At 50.9% G+C, this 15,248-nt stretch overlaps 6 protein-coding genes across 7 annotated transcripts; 3 read left to right on the top strand and 3 right to left on the bottom strand.

Annotated features, from left to right (window-relative positions):
- The first annotated feature begins 833 nt into the window (after positions 1-833).
- On the top strand, positions 834-2,800 carry J3458_005772 (uncharacterized protein). Its single transcript, XM_007810705.2, has 3 exons — positions 834-1,247; positions 1,321-2,311; positions 2,402-2,800. Exons 1-2 carry the CDS (start codon positions 1,072-1,074, stop codon positions 1,391-1,393), a joined length of 249 nt encoding a protein of 82 aa, XP_007808896.1. The 5' UTR covers positions 834-1,071; the 3' UTR covers positions 1,394-2,311; positions 2,402-2,800.
- On the bottom strand, positions 939-3,216 carry J3458_005771 (uncharacterized protein). Of its 2 annotated transcripts, XM_066118983.1 has the most exons (5): positions 3,047-3,216; positions 2,958-2,985; positions 2,712-2,883; positions 2,500-2,636; positions 1,586-2,436 (listed from the first exon to the last, which is right to left on the bottom strand). In XM_066118983.1, the coding sequence occupies exons 1-5, from the start codon at positions 3,197-3,199 to the stop codon at positions 2,348-2,350; spliced, it is 579 nt and encodes a 192-aa protein (XP_065976505.1). In that variant the 5' UTR covers positions 3,200-3,216; the 3' UTR covers positions 1,586-2,347. The 2 variants fall into 2 exon arrangements, with proteins under 2 accessions (XP_065976504.1, XP_065976505.1); XM_066118982.1 differs by having other exon boundaries at positions 939-2,636.
- A 1,721-nt stretch (positions 3,217-4,937) lies between these two features.
- Positions 4,938-5,651, bottom strand: J3458_005770 (uncharacterized protein; the record flags this gene model as incomplete). The annotated part of the gene is made up of 1 exon (XM_066118981.1): positions 4,938-5,651. The coding sequence occupies one exon, from the start codon at positions 5,649-5,651 to the stop codon at positions 4,938-4,940; it is 714 nt and encodes a 237-aa protein (XP_065976503.1).
- Positions 5,652-7,199: 1,548 nt separating this feature from the next.
- On the top strand, positions 7,200-9,126 carry J3458_005769 (uncharacterized protein; the record flags this gene model as incomplete). The annotated part of the gene is made up of 8 exons (XM_007810708.2): positions 7,200-7,444; positions 7,497-7,572; positions 7,628-7,653; positions 7,707-7,782; positions 7,837-7,941; positions 7,994-8,386; positions 8,440-8,718; positions 8,782-9,126. 8 exons carry the CDS (start codon positions 7,200-7,202, stop codon positions 9,124-9,126), a joined length of 1,545 nt encoding a protein of 514 aa, XP_007808899.2.
- Positions 9,127-10,090: 964 nt separating this feature from the next.
- On the top strand, positions 10,091-14,978 carry J3458_005768 (uncharacterized protein). Its single transcript, XM_007810709.2, has 2 exons — positions 10,091-13,569; positions 13,672-14,978. The coding sequence occupies exon 1, from the start codon at positions 10,103-10,105 to the stop codon at positions 13,328-13,330; it is 3,228 nt and encodes a 1,075-aa protein (XP_007808900.1). The 5' UTR covers positions 10,091-10,102; the 3' UTR covers positions 13,331-13,569; positions 13,672-14,978.
- Positions 13,458-14,437, bottom strand: J3458_005767 (uncharacterized protein; the record flags this gene model as incomplete). Its single annotated transcript, XM_007810710.2, has 2 exons — positions 13,458-13,627; positions 13,687-14,437. 2 exons carry the CDS (start codon positions 14,435-14,437, stop codon positions 13,458-13,460), a joined length of 921 nt encoding a protein of 306 aa, XP_007808901.2.
- Positions 14,979-15,248: the final 270 nt, after the last annotated feature.

The following is a 15,248-nucleotide window of genomic DNA, read 5'->3' as shown; positions in this document are numbered from 1 at the left end:
GGTTGAACAGAACAATATAATGAATACACAAAGTATGGGAGCAAAAAGACATTGTAAAATAACAGGCTAATCAGTTAATCATTTCAGGGAGTCGACATCCGTCGGCGGGACCGGCCTTTGTTGTTTAGGGTTGGCAGAGTGTCCAAGGACTTGGTATGCCAAGAGAGCGATCCGAGCTGCAGAGCACTTTTCTGCAATAAACTTTGTTCGTCGGCCCCCCTTTAAAAAAAAATGCAGTGTTTCAATCAAGCTTCCTGTTGGGATGACGATGACGAAATCTGGAGGCGCAGTCCTCCTGTGAATCATCTCGAAATAATGGTTCGATCTTCGGAAGGAGTAGGATCCGCCGGATGGGGCAAAAACTGACGTGAGCCGATAGACTTGTAATAAGCCACAGGCACCTTCACCGGCGTACAAGTGTTAATCCCTGCGCCCTCCCGCCGGCCGGACCCGAGGATGGGAAAGGTGGCACCACCTCTCCGGGCGTGGGCATCTTAGGCACCGCTTTTCCCAGGCCCATCCGTCAGCCAATTCCCTCAACGGACATTGGTCTGCCTCGAAAGAGAGGATGCTGTACGGAGTACTGTCTCGTTGTCCATACTAGTTACCGGGTACAAAGTGGGCAACCCCGTAAGCCAGTAGTACCATTCCGGACAGCTGCCCCCCGGCCATTGGTCAACAGGCAGAGCCGCTCGTGGCCAGTGGTATGATAATTGCGACCAACACCGTCGATATCTGCCCACCACGAGTTCGACCACACAACGTCTCTCCCTAGCAAAGCAAGGCTGAGCAATCCATGGGCTGAGAACTCAAAGACGCCGGAAAATATTCCTGTCGAAAACGAAAAAGCAAACGTCATGTGAGGGAGGTGTCATGCCGTGCCGCCAGGTACAAAAAGGCACGGCATGCAGCCTCAAGCAGACGTCACAGCCATCCATACCACATCAAGTGCATCGATCGAATACAACATTAGTAGCCGAAAAAGGCAATCTCTACTCCATACTCTCTGCGAGATCAAACTCCACTCTACAATAAGCATTTAATTTGTTCTTCAAGTACTCTACTTACACAATGAACTCTGCCGTCTCGCGCATCGCATCGCGGAGGTCATTCTCCCTCCTCACAGCCGCCCGCTTCGCCGCGCGGTCTATGGAATCTCATCCCTTCCAGCGCCTTTCCGCTACACAAAGATCCGCCAAGGCCGACTGGGCCCGCGAGGGAAAACGCCTGGGCAAACAGCTGGTCACGTAAGTTCTACACCCTACAAGGGGGGGAGACTTGAGAGCGTCGCAAGAGCAGACGAGTGCTAATGCGGTACAGATTCGTCCCCGGCATCTCCATGCTACTGGGATGGCCGTACCTTGCCAAGGTCATTGCTGATGGGCACGTCTGACTTGATGGTGTCGGACGCGCCTTCTATTGTGAAATGCATGAGGAGGGGGCGAGGCGCCCGATTCCGAGGATGCTGGATTTTGTTTCGGAGACTCTTTGACGGTATATATTTAGCGGCATTGTACATATGGTGTTTTGGGAGGCATTTGCATTGGATTTATTATAATATTCATCACTAGCCACCTGCGACCCTGTGATGATTCCCGTACATGACGACAGTGCTACGAGGGACCCGGACATGAAGCCCCAAACCCCCCCGGTCAATGTACAAGCCCAGAAGACCCGGTGTGATTCGCTGTGATCCCACTCAAATCAGACTGCGACCGACTCTTGGATTGTAGCTCAAGCTCATCTTTAGTAATATGTTCATGGCTCCCGCTGCGAATCGTCGTCCAGCCCATGCCTCTCTGGATCCTATTCTCCTTTGCCCGTCTCTCCAGTCGAGATAACCTGTGTCCGCCTGGAGGAGGGCCCGATAATCCCCCTGCATCACTTCTCCTGGAGCCACCACCAGAATGAATACCGCGTAGATTGCGGATGGTGCGAGCGACCCAGGGTCCTATGATGGGGATGTCGGTGGCAATGATGCCGACAAACTAAGCCACATCAGAAATTAGAATGGTGCGGGAACCGGCATTCAAAGTCTGGAAGTTCTGGCTCACCGTTTCTCGAACGGACCAGATTAAAGCGACGTTGGCTTTGGTACCGTTTAGGAGGCAGATGATGCAACGGAGAATAGCAGCGACGACGACGAAACCCCCCGTGCAGAGCCAGATTCCGCAAAGTAGCTTCCTACACGCGACTGGTTAATTTCCCATTCGAGCTGGAGTCGTGATGAACCTGCCTGTGCCACGGCATTTGGACCTTCCAAAGCAGCGGTAACGGAATCGCTACAATCATCAAGTCGGTGCTACGACATGTTAGTTTTCTCCTGCTCGTGAATTTTTTTTTTTTACTATAGCGACTTGGTGAGAAACAGGAGTCCCAACCTGACGTTTGTGACGAGCAGCGCGTAATGCATGGGCGTGCCCAGAGCACAGGCATCTACAACTCTCTTGTTGTTAATAGGGTGTGCCAGTACGTCGAGTTGCCACGGGGTTGACGTACCGCCGGGATATGGGTGAATCTGCCACTTCCTTTGTATCGGCGTGCAATGCGACCAGATGACGGCAATGAGGGATATGTATGCAGCGACGCAGGCCACGGCCGTGATCTTGACCATTTGCCGCTGCTTGAGGTCCAGGCTTGTGAGAGTCAGAGCAAATCAATCAATACGTCCCGGTCTACTGTGCAGAAACCCGGGGGGGGGCTTGGCTCACGTTAACCTTCCGTAGAGAAAGAGCATGCAGGCTTTTAGTGCCCAAATCAGAGAGACGTAGATGAACCAGCCTGCCAAGATGCATTTCGCCCTAATTACGATATTGTGCTTCTCGTCGTCGGTGAGTGTGAGGATTCTGTGTTCGTCGAGGCCTGTGTGGGACCCGTGTGTTCCTATGGGCCGGTCAGTTTGCTCACCACGCTTTTGTCAAAGTATCATGGATAACCATCCCTCTGGGAGTACGCACCTATCAAATGAAACATACACAGCTCTGCCTATTCGTCCACGCGTTAGACACTGTTTTGGATCTCACAAGTAGCAAGATTTTGCACTCACTGTCCAGAGAATAATGGCCAACAAGGCAAAGTAGTCGTCTCCATCCCACTTCATTCCCACCACGCTGGTGTGGCAAAGTATTCGGGCAAGGAGGACACAGATTCCCAGTGCGTACTCGGTCCATGCTTCGGTTGCATATGGGCTTACGGGCATGGTAGGTCAAGGTCTGCTGTCGTCATTGAAGTAGCTAGGCTGACTGGAAGCTATCATCCAGTTGTGTAAAAGCTCGTGGGAAGAAAATCACTCCAAGTGAATAGTCGTACGATCTTGTTGGTGTTTTGTTGGCAGGATCAACGCCAGAGAGGCGGGATTTCTATACCGAGCTGCTCTCGCTTGTCTCTCCTTGTCCGGCATCGCAAATTCGAGGCTAGTGCACACCACTTCATGATGTTGACTCTCTTCTCTCCTTGACCGATTTGTGCGGTATCTGTATTCCAAAGTACATCGTGGTTTTGTGACAGCGGCCAAGGACACAGGCCAGCAACTGCCCCGAGGGCGGATGCGACGGATCGGGGATTCATACGCGGCAGAGCTAAACCGCCAGGTCTAATAGCTACTGAGGCATCTTTTGGTATCCTGGACCAAAATTGCAATTCCGCAGCCCCGTATCCTGGCACTTACGGAAATTGCGCGTGAATCCCGTATCTACCCTCAATAATCAGTAGTCATTTACGCGCCACCATGTTGGACCGACTACGACAAACGGAATGTTCTCATGTTTTGGCGGCGCTCGAACAGAAGTACCTTGATTTTGCTTTTGTTTCATCGGAACCTCCTCTTTCAGATGCAGTAGCGTAATTTTCTGTTTGTCTTGGCATACATGCGGCTGCGAGTAATACTAGAGGTGGGTGTCATTGTCTATGGTACGAAACCACGGGCTAAACGACGAGTCAAATGTCATAGCTTTCACCGCAAGCCATGTTTCTCACAAGTGCAAACTTGTACGGAGTACCCCCCATGCCTATTCAGGATTGGGATGGGGATGGGTAAAGCGGACAAACAAGCGGTGTTTGCGTTGGGCCGATCGCACTTCGTTCTCCGGTCATTAGTGGTCGCCGTAAACCGCGTCCGTATCACGAAGCCTTCCTTTTGAGAGTCTGGTCACAGAAGTATCTGTGCCTGAGACAAGTCTGCTGGGTTAACTAGTCAAGTAGCAAGTCTTGACTTTTTCCCCCCTCTCGGGGGAAAGTATCCATGCACTGTTGTATGCCATTCAGCTATGTCTGGAGGATTGTGAAACTTTCTTGCCGCAGCTTTCGTATTGCCTCTTCCTCAAGCTGGCATAGGGATGCAATACTCAGAATCTTTCTGACATAATTTGCCGAGACGTTTGTACTGGCCGGATCAGGTAAGCGAGCGTGGTGTGCATTCTCGGCCTTCCCAAATCATCTACGACACAGGAAGACCCGAGCCACTCATAGCCCGGAAGGGGACGTGTCGCCTTTGGCCTGCATACAGCGCAATGCGCTTGCGATATGACGGGCAGAGTAGAAGAAAGTAGCCCACAATGTTTCATTTTAGTCCAATTGTAACGTACTAAAACGCCAACAGCTACACAAGTTTTGCCATCCTCGACGAAGTGCCTTAAACACCCCGTCTTGTGGTTGGTGATCCCCCCTCTTTGGTTACGCCGAGCTTTTCCATCAGCGTCTCTGCCAGAAACAGTGCTCTGGTTCAGGCTACAGCGAGCCTATCCTTCGATAAATTTGGCGCCGCTGGGTGCCTGCGACCCCAAGGCGACGAAGGGCCAAGCACGACTTATAAATCTAGGTAGCCGGTCTAGCTATCAATTTGGTTGAATCAAGCCTGAACAGTCTTTGCTGGATACAAACTGTCCATTAACCAACAACTGATCCCCGTCCCTAAGTCTGATCTGTGCAGGGCGTTCCCATTAATTTAAGAGGGCAATGCCCTTCTTTCGCTCTGTACGGCGCTGAGCATTGAGGACGACCGTTGTTACAACCGTGGAGTTCCCCTTGCCATCATCATTAAATACAACGTCCTTTGGGGGTGACTTTGGAAAATCTGGCCAGTCAATATACTCAGGTGCTTCTGTATAAACAGCAATTTGTCTCCCACTCTGTCTTCTATCCACCCACTCGTTTAATACCGAGCGGAATTCTGTAACAGAGTGGTCAAGTTGGACATCTGGATGCTGTACCCACTCATCCAGTTCTTGTACGTCGGCCGGATTTTGTTCATAGTGGGGAACATCCCGGAAATCCGTGTCCCGGGTGATGATTTCATATAGGGTGAATATAACGCCCTTGATATCGTTTCGGTCCTCTCCATATCCGATGCCGGCGATGCGGCCGCTATAGTTGAAGTCGAACAACATAAGGGCGTCTGTCTTGGGGTCGATGAGCAGATTTCGCGCCGAGACATCCTGGTGGGCGATGCCATGTTTGAGATTTAAGTCGTCGATGACGCAAGTTAGCTGCCGAAGCCACTTGAGCTTAAATGTACGTGACTTATTCTTGCTCAAGGTGCCGCCAGGTATGTAAAGGGTTGTAAAGCCAACGACGCGGCCATTTACTTCGTCTAGCACAAGTCGGTCCAAGGGAACAATATTCGGATGTTGGGGGAGGCGCATCCACAGGTTCATCTCATGCCATATCTTGAAGATGAACTGGAAGAGCCCTCTAGAGGGGGGTAATATACGCAGGTCCCTTGGTCATCTTCGGGCTCGGTAGAGACCGAGACTAATTCGCCGTCCTGTGATAGATGGACAGCGTATACGTCAGGTCCCAAGGAATCAATGTGCTTCTTGAGGTGTCTGATAGCAATATCTTCGCTCTCTTGTGCCTCATCCATAGTAACGGCGATAATATGTCGTTGGTCCCAGTCGAGAATGAATCATGTGCTTGGCCCTCCAGGTGTAAGAGCGCCGCCAGGGGCGAAATACCTCCACTCGTCCTCAATCATTTGTGTTTTGCTGTTCGAAGCACTGTGAGGGAGATAAAAGATCTGGGGGAGACGGAAGGGAAAACGTGCAGCGAGGAAGACGTTTGAGGCGGCAAGGGGGCAGAGAGCAAAAGAAAAAGTCTTGTCTGGTTTGCTTGCTTGTAGCATGTAAATAGCCCAAAGGGCCAATCAGCTGGTGAAGGTCGCCCTCTTTTTTTTTTTTTTGAATTTGCGGGGGAGGGGCTTTGGGGCCCTTACCTACGAGGTACCCCGTAGGTATCATTGATATCGACCTGGATTGATATTTGCCCACCAAGTACTACCTACCCCTACCTATGTACTTAGGTACCTAAGGTAGGTACTTGACACTGATATTAGTATTATATTCGTGTATACTACACTATAGCCGGGTACCGGATCTTATTCATGTCAGGCCGCAACTTTCCAACATGAAGCCTAATCACGCCTTTCTTAGTTCAAAACTTGCAACAACTGTAGTGGACTAGAATAGAACAACATTAGAAGAAAGGTCAACTTTCTTCGTTCCACGTACACCTATAGCACACACGAAAGGTATGAATATGTCAAGAGCCTGGTGCATGCGAATCAATTGTGCTCAACGACGACATGCATCGTGGCTGCATCTACCCAACCATGAGGCGGCGCCACTTGCACGCCAATTCGGTCACTCATGGTGGCGACGGCACGGCGAGAGCCTTCAACTGTTGGGCAAACGAACATTTCTTCCAGAAGGCCTTTATTCCCGCACGGAGTAGCAGCCATCGGCTTGTTGGCCTTTCCGCCGTCGCATCTCCCAGACCTGCCCCCACCATGTTGTCAAAGTTGCCTTGAATCCTGGCATCAACAAGCCAAGCTTGCATATCCCCCACGTTTTAGCGCCGCCTCCCCCGCAAATTGAGTATCATCAGAGCGATCATCTAGTATTTCGCCCTTGTGCAACATGTTGGGGTTCCCTGTTCGCGACGTAGAAACCCCGAGCTGGCGCTACCTCGGGGCCATTCTGATGCGGAAGGGGGTTGTGTATTACCAGGTGGCGGGACGGTAGATTCGTAGGCGGGGGAAAGGCCGATGCCATCTTGTTTGCCGCAGACATCTAAATAAGTGTCGTTGGTTTCTCGTTTGGGTTCTACTGTGCATTGCAAAACCTACTCGCACGTGTAGCATTGCAGGCCGTTATTACCTATCCATAGTGGTTGTTCGACTTGCTAAGGTCCAAGAGCACTTCATCATGAGCGGCAGAGAAGACAAGCTCGGCACGCCAGCACCAGACGACTTCTCGACTGGGGTTACCCACGCGCTTCGTTCACCAGATGGTTCCTCCAAGGGTGCGCCCCGAGGGTTTCAACCTCCCGAGATAATTCGCCTCATGTCACCCGAGGAGCGTGATCAGCTGGAGAAGAAGCTCATCCGGAAGATTGACATTCGCATCCTTCCAATGATAGTCGTCATGTACATTCTGAACTATATTGATAGGTAAGGGTCTCTCTACACTTTTTAACGGATCATGGATTAAATGATACGCTAGGAACAATATCGCATCGGCCAGGTTTGCCGGTTTGGAGGATGATCTGAAGCTTAATCCAAGCGGGACTCAGTTCTCTGTAAGATGCTTGCAAGACGGACAAAGAAGCTGATTGCTAACGACTCGCCACTCAGACCGCTGTCAGTATTCTCTTCGTGGGGTATGATAACTCGACTTGGTCCCGTCATCTGGACCTTTGCTTATGCGTCATAGATATCTATTGATGCAAGTGCCGTCCAACTTGCTTCTCAACAAGACTGGGAAGCCAGGTAAATACCTACCCATCTGCGTAAGTAGACACCACGCTCGAAAATGGCATGAGCCGCTACTGACACGACTGCAGATGGCGATTTGGGGAGTCATCTCGGCTGCTACCGCGGGCTGCCACTCCTTTGGGGGACTACTAACTGCCAGATTCTTCCTCGGATTCGTTGAAGCAGCATATTTTGTACGTCCTGCGCCGCACAATTTGAAATCCAGTGCTGACCTTTTTGCATCAGCCAGGCTGTCTGTACTATCTCAGCTGTTGGTATACACGCAAAGAATTGGGTGTGCGGACGACATATCTCTATGCAGGATCACTCATTTCTGGCGCCTTTTCTGGGCTCATTGCCGCTGGAATCACGGGCAACATGGACGGAACTCGGGGCCTTCGTGCGTGGCGCTGGCTGTTCATCATTGAGGGTGCGATTACTGTCGCAATTGCAATTATTGCCTTCTTCATCTTGCCAGACTTTCCGCGAACGACAAAGTGGCTAAACAAGGAGGAAATGGTGCTTGCTATCTGGAGGCTGGAGGAAGATATCGGCCAGGATGATTGGGTGAATTCGCAAGAACAGACTCTTTGGCACGGTTTCAAGCTCGCGTTGGAAGATGTGAAAACCTGGGTCTTGGTAAGTTTCTGGACACAATACTTTGCCGTCCGTCATACTGATCATTACCCTAGCTTGTGATTCTCTTTGGCAACGTATCTGCAGCGTCCGTTACCAATTTCTTCCCCACCGTGGTCGCGACTCTCAAGTATAAGCCGGTAGTTACGCTGTTGCTGACCGCGCCGCCGTACGTCCTGGGAGTCATCACCACGTTCGCAACAGCATGGCATGCGGATAGAAGTGGCGAGCGATTCTACCACGTTAGCATTCCGCTGTGTCTGGCAATGGTGGCGTTTATCATCTCGGCTGCTACAACAAACATTGCCGCCAGATACGTTGCCATCATGCTCATGGTAGGTCCACATCTGCTTTTGTGCGTGGGAAAGGAGAGTCGTCCTGACAAAAGACTTGTTTAGATTCCCGGTCTCTACAGCGGATTTACTACTGCTCTAGCTTGGATCAGCAATACTTTACCACGTCCGCCGGCGAAACGAGCTGCAGCACTTGCCTTTATCAATGCCGTAGCTAACAGCACATCGATCTATGCCAGTTACTTGTACCCCAAGTCGGCCGCCCCGGAATATACTGGAGCCTTTATTCACAACTGCGTCATGGCAGCAGTGGCGATATTTGCAGCATTTGTGCTGAAAAGAATGCTGGTCCGGCTGAACGATAAATTGGACAGAGGAGAAACGGTTGAGGGTGCAGTTAATGCGGCGCCTGGGGAGGCCGTGGAGCATGGATTTCGTTTTTTGGTGTAGATGTCTGTCATGTACTACCTGTGTACTGTTTGCCCGACCTATGAAAAAGGATCTCCGGAGCAGAAAGCCGCTTGATATTTAGTAATTTAGCTTATCCGAGACTCCGAGTTAGAAGGCCAGACAAAGTTGGCCTCGATAGTTTGTGCTACTACCAAGTATCATGTAGGGTTTAAGCTGCACATGGGTACCCGCGAGTGCTGAATGCCTGGGGCACGCACCCACGGGTCGCCAAGGCCATCCGTCGCGAACCATGATAAGGGCTCCCTGCAGTTATGTCAACCTCCGTTCATTCAGCTGCAACACCATGTCATCGTGCTCCAAAGGGCACAATGGAATCACGGCCAAGTTGAGTAAACAATGGCTATCCTCTCCGGTAAACATGTTTAACACATTGTCCAATGCACCAAGGACCATAGCTACTCTACCATCACTTTGAGGAGAATGATACCATGAAGTTTTCACCTTGGCGATCCTTGGGGATTTAGTCAACAGAACGAATGCCTCCGTGATACGACTTCATGTGAGCTGTAGAAAAGAAATTGAAATTTACTTATGCATGGTGAAAAAACTGAGACAATAAAGATTCGTAGGCTCTGTATCGCACAAGTCAATGGAGGAGGGTGCGTACGTATCCTTTTTCAGACCGGATAGGACGAACCAGTGCCGGCGTCGCATGTGTTGCATCGACATCGGAACTCTGGGCCATCCAGAACGAACGGAGATTCCACGGACGGAAAAAGACCTGACGAAAATTTTCCCACAGAAGTTTCGGAAGCGCGAATGAATTTTAAAATCAAGGTTCTCGCACTTTGCCAATGTTTCCGTAGACGTAACGAATTGGCAAGCGACAAGAGCAGTCACGTGTGATCGTGTTGCCTAGGTGGCGTCAACTTTGTTGCATCGCGTTTTACTCTGTATCCACACGCGCATTCACATGCTCGTCTAGCAATCTGCGCAACACCATGGCGACGCCAAAATGAAAGTCGAAAATGAAAACCAGATCATCGAGATATTGGATAATGATCCAACGGGGTCTGAAAATGAAATTTCAACCGCTGAGGGATCTTCCAGAGGCTCAAGAAAGCGCAGAGTTGAAGACAATGACCTCTCGGAAAAGGTCCACTGGTCCGACAGCTCAGATGGAGTGCCCGTGAAGCCAGCGAAGCGAAGGGCGAAGCGCAAGTCAAACGCAAAGAATAAGAAAAATCCAAAGCGTAATGATAGACATGCCGCGAAAGATGAGTTTGATCTTGGGGACATTCCGGACTACCTGCAAGAGAGACGTCGAAACTTTGATGCAAATAAGAAACAGTATCACGAGGCGGCTCTCATGCTACCCCCCGACTATACCGACATTGATTTTCATGAATCCGGAAGAATGGGAGAGCTGAAGGAAAGACCCGAGTTTGATGTAAGAAGTGGTATCAAGCCGTCTCGGCCGTACAGGGACATTGAGCTACCCCAGTCCGCTGGGCTCATCCCAGCACCTATCGCTCAATATTTGCGAGACTATCAGGTGGTTGGAGCCAAGTTTCTTCATCGCAAGTTCGTTTTCCAAGAAGGATGTATTCTCGGCGACGACATGGGTCTCGGTAAAACAGTCCAGGTAGCCGCATTCCTGACAGCTGCATTCGGCAAGACTGGCGACGAGCGGGATGATAAACGAATGAGGGAGATTCGGTTTTGCCCTGGTCGCTGGTATCCCAGGATCCTCGTCATTTGTCCTGGGTCGCTTATTATCAATTGGAAGAACGAGTTGAACAGATGGGGATGGTGGCACATTGACATATATCATGGCACAAACAAGGACGACATTATGGGAACAGCACGATCGGGGCTCCTCGAGATCATGATTACGACCTACGACACGTACAAGAACAACCGGAGTTCTATTAATATGGTGCCATGGGATGCTTGCATTGCAGACGAATGCCACCGACTCAAGGATGGGTCGTCCGAAACGACCAAGGCAATGAACGAAGTGAATGCGCTTTGTCGTATTGGGCTTACCGGAACCGCAATTCAAAACAAGTATGAGGAACTGTGGACACTTCTTGACTGGACAAACCCAGGGCATTTCGGGGCCAAGTCGGAATGGATGCAGACCATCAGCAAGCCTCTGACTGTTGGACAGTCCCACGATGCAACTGTAGCCCAACTTAGTTTGGCCCGGCAAACCGCGAAGAAGCTCGTTCAGAATCTCCTACCTCGCTACTTCTTACGGCGCATGAAGACCCTAATTGCAGATCAGTTACCAAAGAAGACAGACAGAGTCGTCTTCTGCCCCCTCACGGACGTACAAGCCGAGGCATACGAGAACTTCCTCAGCTGCCCTGAGATCCATCTTCTACGCAGCATATCAGATCCATGTCCACACGGCAGAAAGAAAGGCTGGTGCTGTCAAACCCGTCTCCCGGATGGCAGACGATGGCCCGCCATCGTGTTTCCAGGCATGATTACGTTGCAAAAATTAGCGAACCACCTCGCGCTGCTCACGCCGTCAACCACGGACATCGAAAGCAAGCATAAAAAGGAGCTGGAGACGCTGAAGCTCTGCCTTCCAAATACATGGAAGCCACTTTACGAACAAAGAGACCAGATCAGAAATCTTGTCAACCCCGAGTTCTGCGGCAAGTGGAAGGTCATGAAGAAGCTGCTGAGGTTCTGGCACCAAAACGGCGATAAGGTGCTTGTGTTCTCTCACAGCGTCCGGTTGCTCCGTATCCTGCAGCACCTATTCACGAGCACGAGCTACAACGTCAGCTACCTAGACGGATCACTCAGCTACGAGGAGCGACAAGACGTCGTAGACACCTTCAACTCAGACCCCACCCAGTTTGTGTTTCTCATCTCAACCAAGGCAGGGGGTGTGGGACTCAACATCACATCTGCCAACAAAGTAGTCATTGTCGATCCTCACTGGAACCCATCATACGACTTGCAAGCTCAAGACCGCGCGTATCGAATCGGCCAAACTCGTGATGTCGAAGTTTTCCGCCTCATTTCGCAGGGCACTGTAGAGGAAATCGTCTACGCACGACAAGTGTACAAGCAACAACAGGCTAATATCGGATACACCGCCTCATCCGAACGCCGGTACTTCAAGGGCGTGCAGCATGACGAGGACAGAAAGGGCGAAATTTTCGGCCTATCCAATATATTCACGTACCACGGGACGTCCAGCCTCGTGAGAAACATTGTGAATAACACCAACATAGCTGAGGCCAAAGCGGGCGTCGATATGGCAGACGTGGACATGGAGCAGGCAGCCAAGGACGAAGAAGCGTTCGGTCCGCTGAAACAGGAAGATGCGGGTGCTGAAGACGGCGGTGTGAGTCAACTAGCTGCATTTCTTACTGCTGAGAACCAACAGCAGGTCCTTGAGTCCAAAATATCGGGCGCGCCCAAGAGCGACGCCATCCAGGCAATCTTGACGTCTGTTGGCGTAGAATACACTCACGACAACTCTGAAGTTATCGGCACGTCAAAGATAGAGGAGCAGCTCTCGCGCCGAGCGGCCATGCGATCATACACGGATGGGGATACGGAGGGACAGAATGCCCTGTTTGCGGATACCCAGGACGAAGACGATCGCGACATGCTACATAACATATATCGACCGCCAGAGGATGTCTGTCTGCGGCAATTCTGCTCAATGGCCCAGGAATTCGGATTTATCAATGCTACGGAATTTGCTCTTGTGGTCGAGAGTTGGTCGCAGGAAGCTAGGAGAAACTGCTTGGACACATTTTATAGGAGGAGAGAGGCGCAGTTGGAGGAGGCGGAGAATTCGAGAACGGAAAGAGCGGTTGAGGCTGCTGCTGAGGCGGCGGTTGAGGATGAGGATGTCCAGTACCATGTGAAAAGTGATCATGTGGCGCAGGTTAAAGATGAAGACACTACGAAGAGCAAGACCAAGGATATAAAAAGGATGGAGAATGATGATATAAGGGGCGATATGAAGGATGAGAACATCAAAACTGAAGGCGTCGCATTGGGACACGTCAAGAGAGAGGACATCAAGAACGAGAATGTCAAGACTATCGCCTTGAAGGAGGACGTTAAGCCTAAGGACGAAGGCGAACCGGGAGTTAAGCACCAGCCAGCCAACGTTCTTGATGTGAAACCAAGAACGTTCAAGGTGGAGGGCGCGTCAAAACGAGATTCAATTTTTATTTCCGATGACGATGATGATGAGCTATAGGCGTTCTGAGAGAATATTTGTTTGCGAAAGATACCCCCCCCCCCTTCTTTTTTCATCATTGATTCGCTGGCTGTAATATGCACCTTTTCATGACTTCATGTGTGCCAGGTAGGCTCTGGTTTTCTGTTTATTTGGTCAAGACTCCAATGACATGAGGCAGAACGGCAAAAGGGGGCTCATCTGGTGAAGTTGCCAGATCAAACTTGTTCCAGATGCCGACGTCACGCAGCGTCTGATCGGTAGGTCTACAAATCCGGCATGACCCCATGAAGAACATCCAAACGCAGTTAACAAATTCTACCCAATCGGATTAGTCACTAATCTTCCCCCACGAGGCACAGGATCGAAGCACTCACGCTGATAAAGAGGCATGATAGGAAACCCTCGGGTCGTCTTGACATGCTCAAACACATACCACGTACCGCCCGGCTTCAACAACTTGTACAGGTGCTCAATGTTCTCCTTGGGATCCGGAATACTGCACATGCACCTGATGCCAACGATACAATCGACGCTCCCGGGCTCAATCTTGCCCTCCCACGAGTTTGGGTTTGTGACGTCCTCGATGCCTACAGGCACCACCTCATACACATCCCCCAAGCCGACATCCTTCACTCGCTTACGCAAGGTTGCCGCTGAAATGGGGTTCGGCTCAATGCCATAAATCTTGGTGATGCCGCTTTTGCCTCTTCCACTCTCGCCCTTTCTACTTCTCAGCCCTTCTTTTTCACCATTCTCGGACGAGGCGTTTCTGTGAATGCGAGCCAGGACATCCGCCCACATACCACTACCAGCACCAACCTCGAGAACCGTCCCATGCACAGGCGTGGATACGACGTGGTTATGGACTCTACCGCCAGACACTTTGCCTTCGAGGAGTGGAACAACGACTGGTTCGGCACCAGCCTTTGCCTGTGGACCCAATGTCACCCAGAGGTTTCCAAAGAGTTCTTCGCCAAAGGCCGATGGCGAGAAGAGTTTGCCATAGTTGCCCGAAGATATGAGGTCGGCGATGGTGCTAGGTATGTAGGTGATTGACAAGCCGATCATGAGCCATGGCTCGATGAGGCACATGAAGAGCTGCTGGACATCGGTGAGGATGGACATGGTGATTAGAGCAAAAAGGAGGTTGTAGAGGGGGGAGAAGAACGACTCCAAATTACATGGAACTGAAATCTTGGTAATTTGAGAAAATAAATAGAGGGGAGAGTGGTAGGGGTGTGAGTCAAGGAGAAGGAGCAGCTTGAAGTCATGTGCCTGCGAGCTTGCCCATCAGCTACCAAGTGCCAGCTTTTGCCTTCCCGGCCCTCGCAAGGCTAATACGCCCTGGTTCATTTGATTTACCCTTGCCGACTCCCGCACGCCCTTTACTTCATGCCCCAAATCGCCAAATCGGGACACGGCCCTCCGCTCATGCGTTCTCAGAAGAGGGGGGGAGCGAGGCAGTTTTCAGCCAATGCCACGAGTCGAGAGGCCGGGCCGTGGGGCCGAAAACACCGCCGCCGGGGTCCACCGACAAGCCGAGCTGCTGAGGTGCAACTTCCACCAAGATATATCTTTCCGTAACAAAGATGAGCAAACATGTCACAGGATGATGCAGTGACGTAGAGCCACGTGCCGTGGTTTACTACTATATGGTATATAACAGTCCAAGAAATTATACAAAGATGTACTATGTGGTTTACGGATACCCTCAGCGGTTCTTTGGCCAGTACTTGTTTCGTTTGTAAAGCCATTTGCCCTAGCGTGGGGTGAGCCGAGTAATTGATCATTAGGAGCACGAGGCGGTTTGACCCGTTTCGCAAGCTCGCCTACCAATAGACGATGATGCTACGCTCCAAGACTAAGCAAGCACACCGAAGAAAAGGAAATGCCCATCTTCACTCACGACGGCTTAGTTCAGCAATACCCGTCAGCC

This window comes from Metarhizium acridum (genome assembly GCF_019434415.1).
Source record: "Metarhizium acridum strain ARSEF 324 chromosome Unknown scaffold_31, whole genome shotgun sequence".
Taxonomy (NCBI): Eukaryota; Fungi; Ascomycota; class Sordariomycetes; order Hypocreales; family Clavicipitaceae; genus Metarhizium; species Metarhizium acridum.
This window is presented reverse-complemented; position numbering and strand designations above follow the sequence as displayed.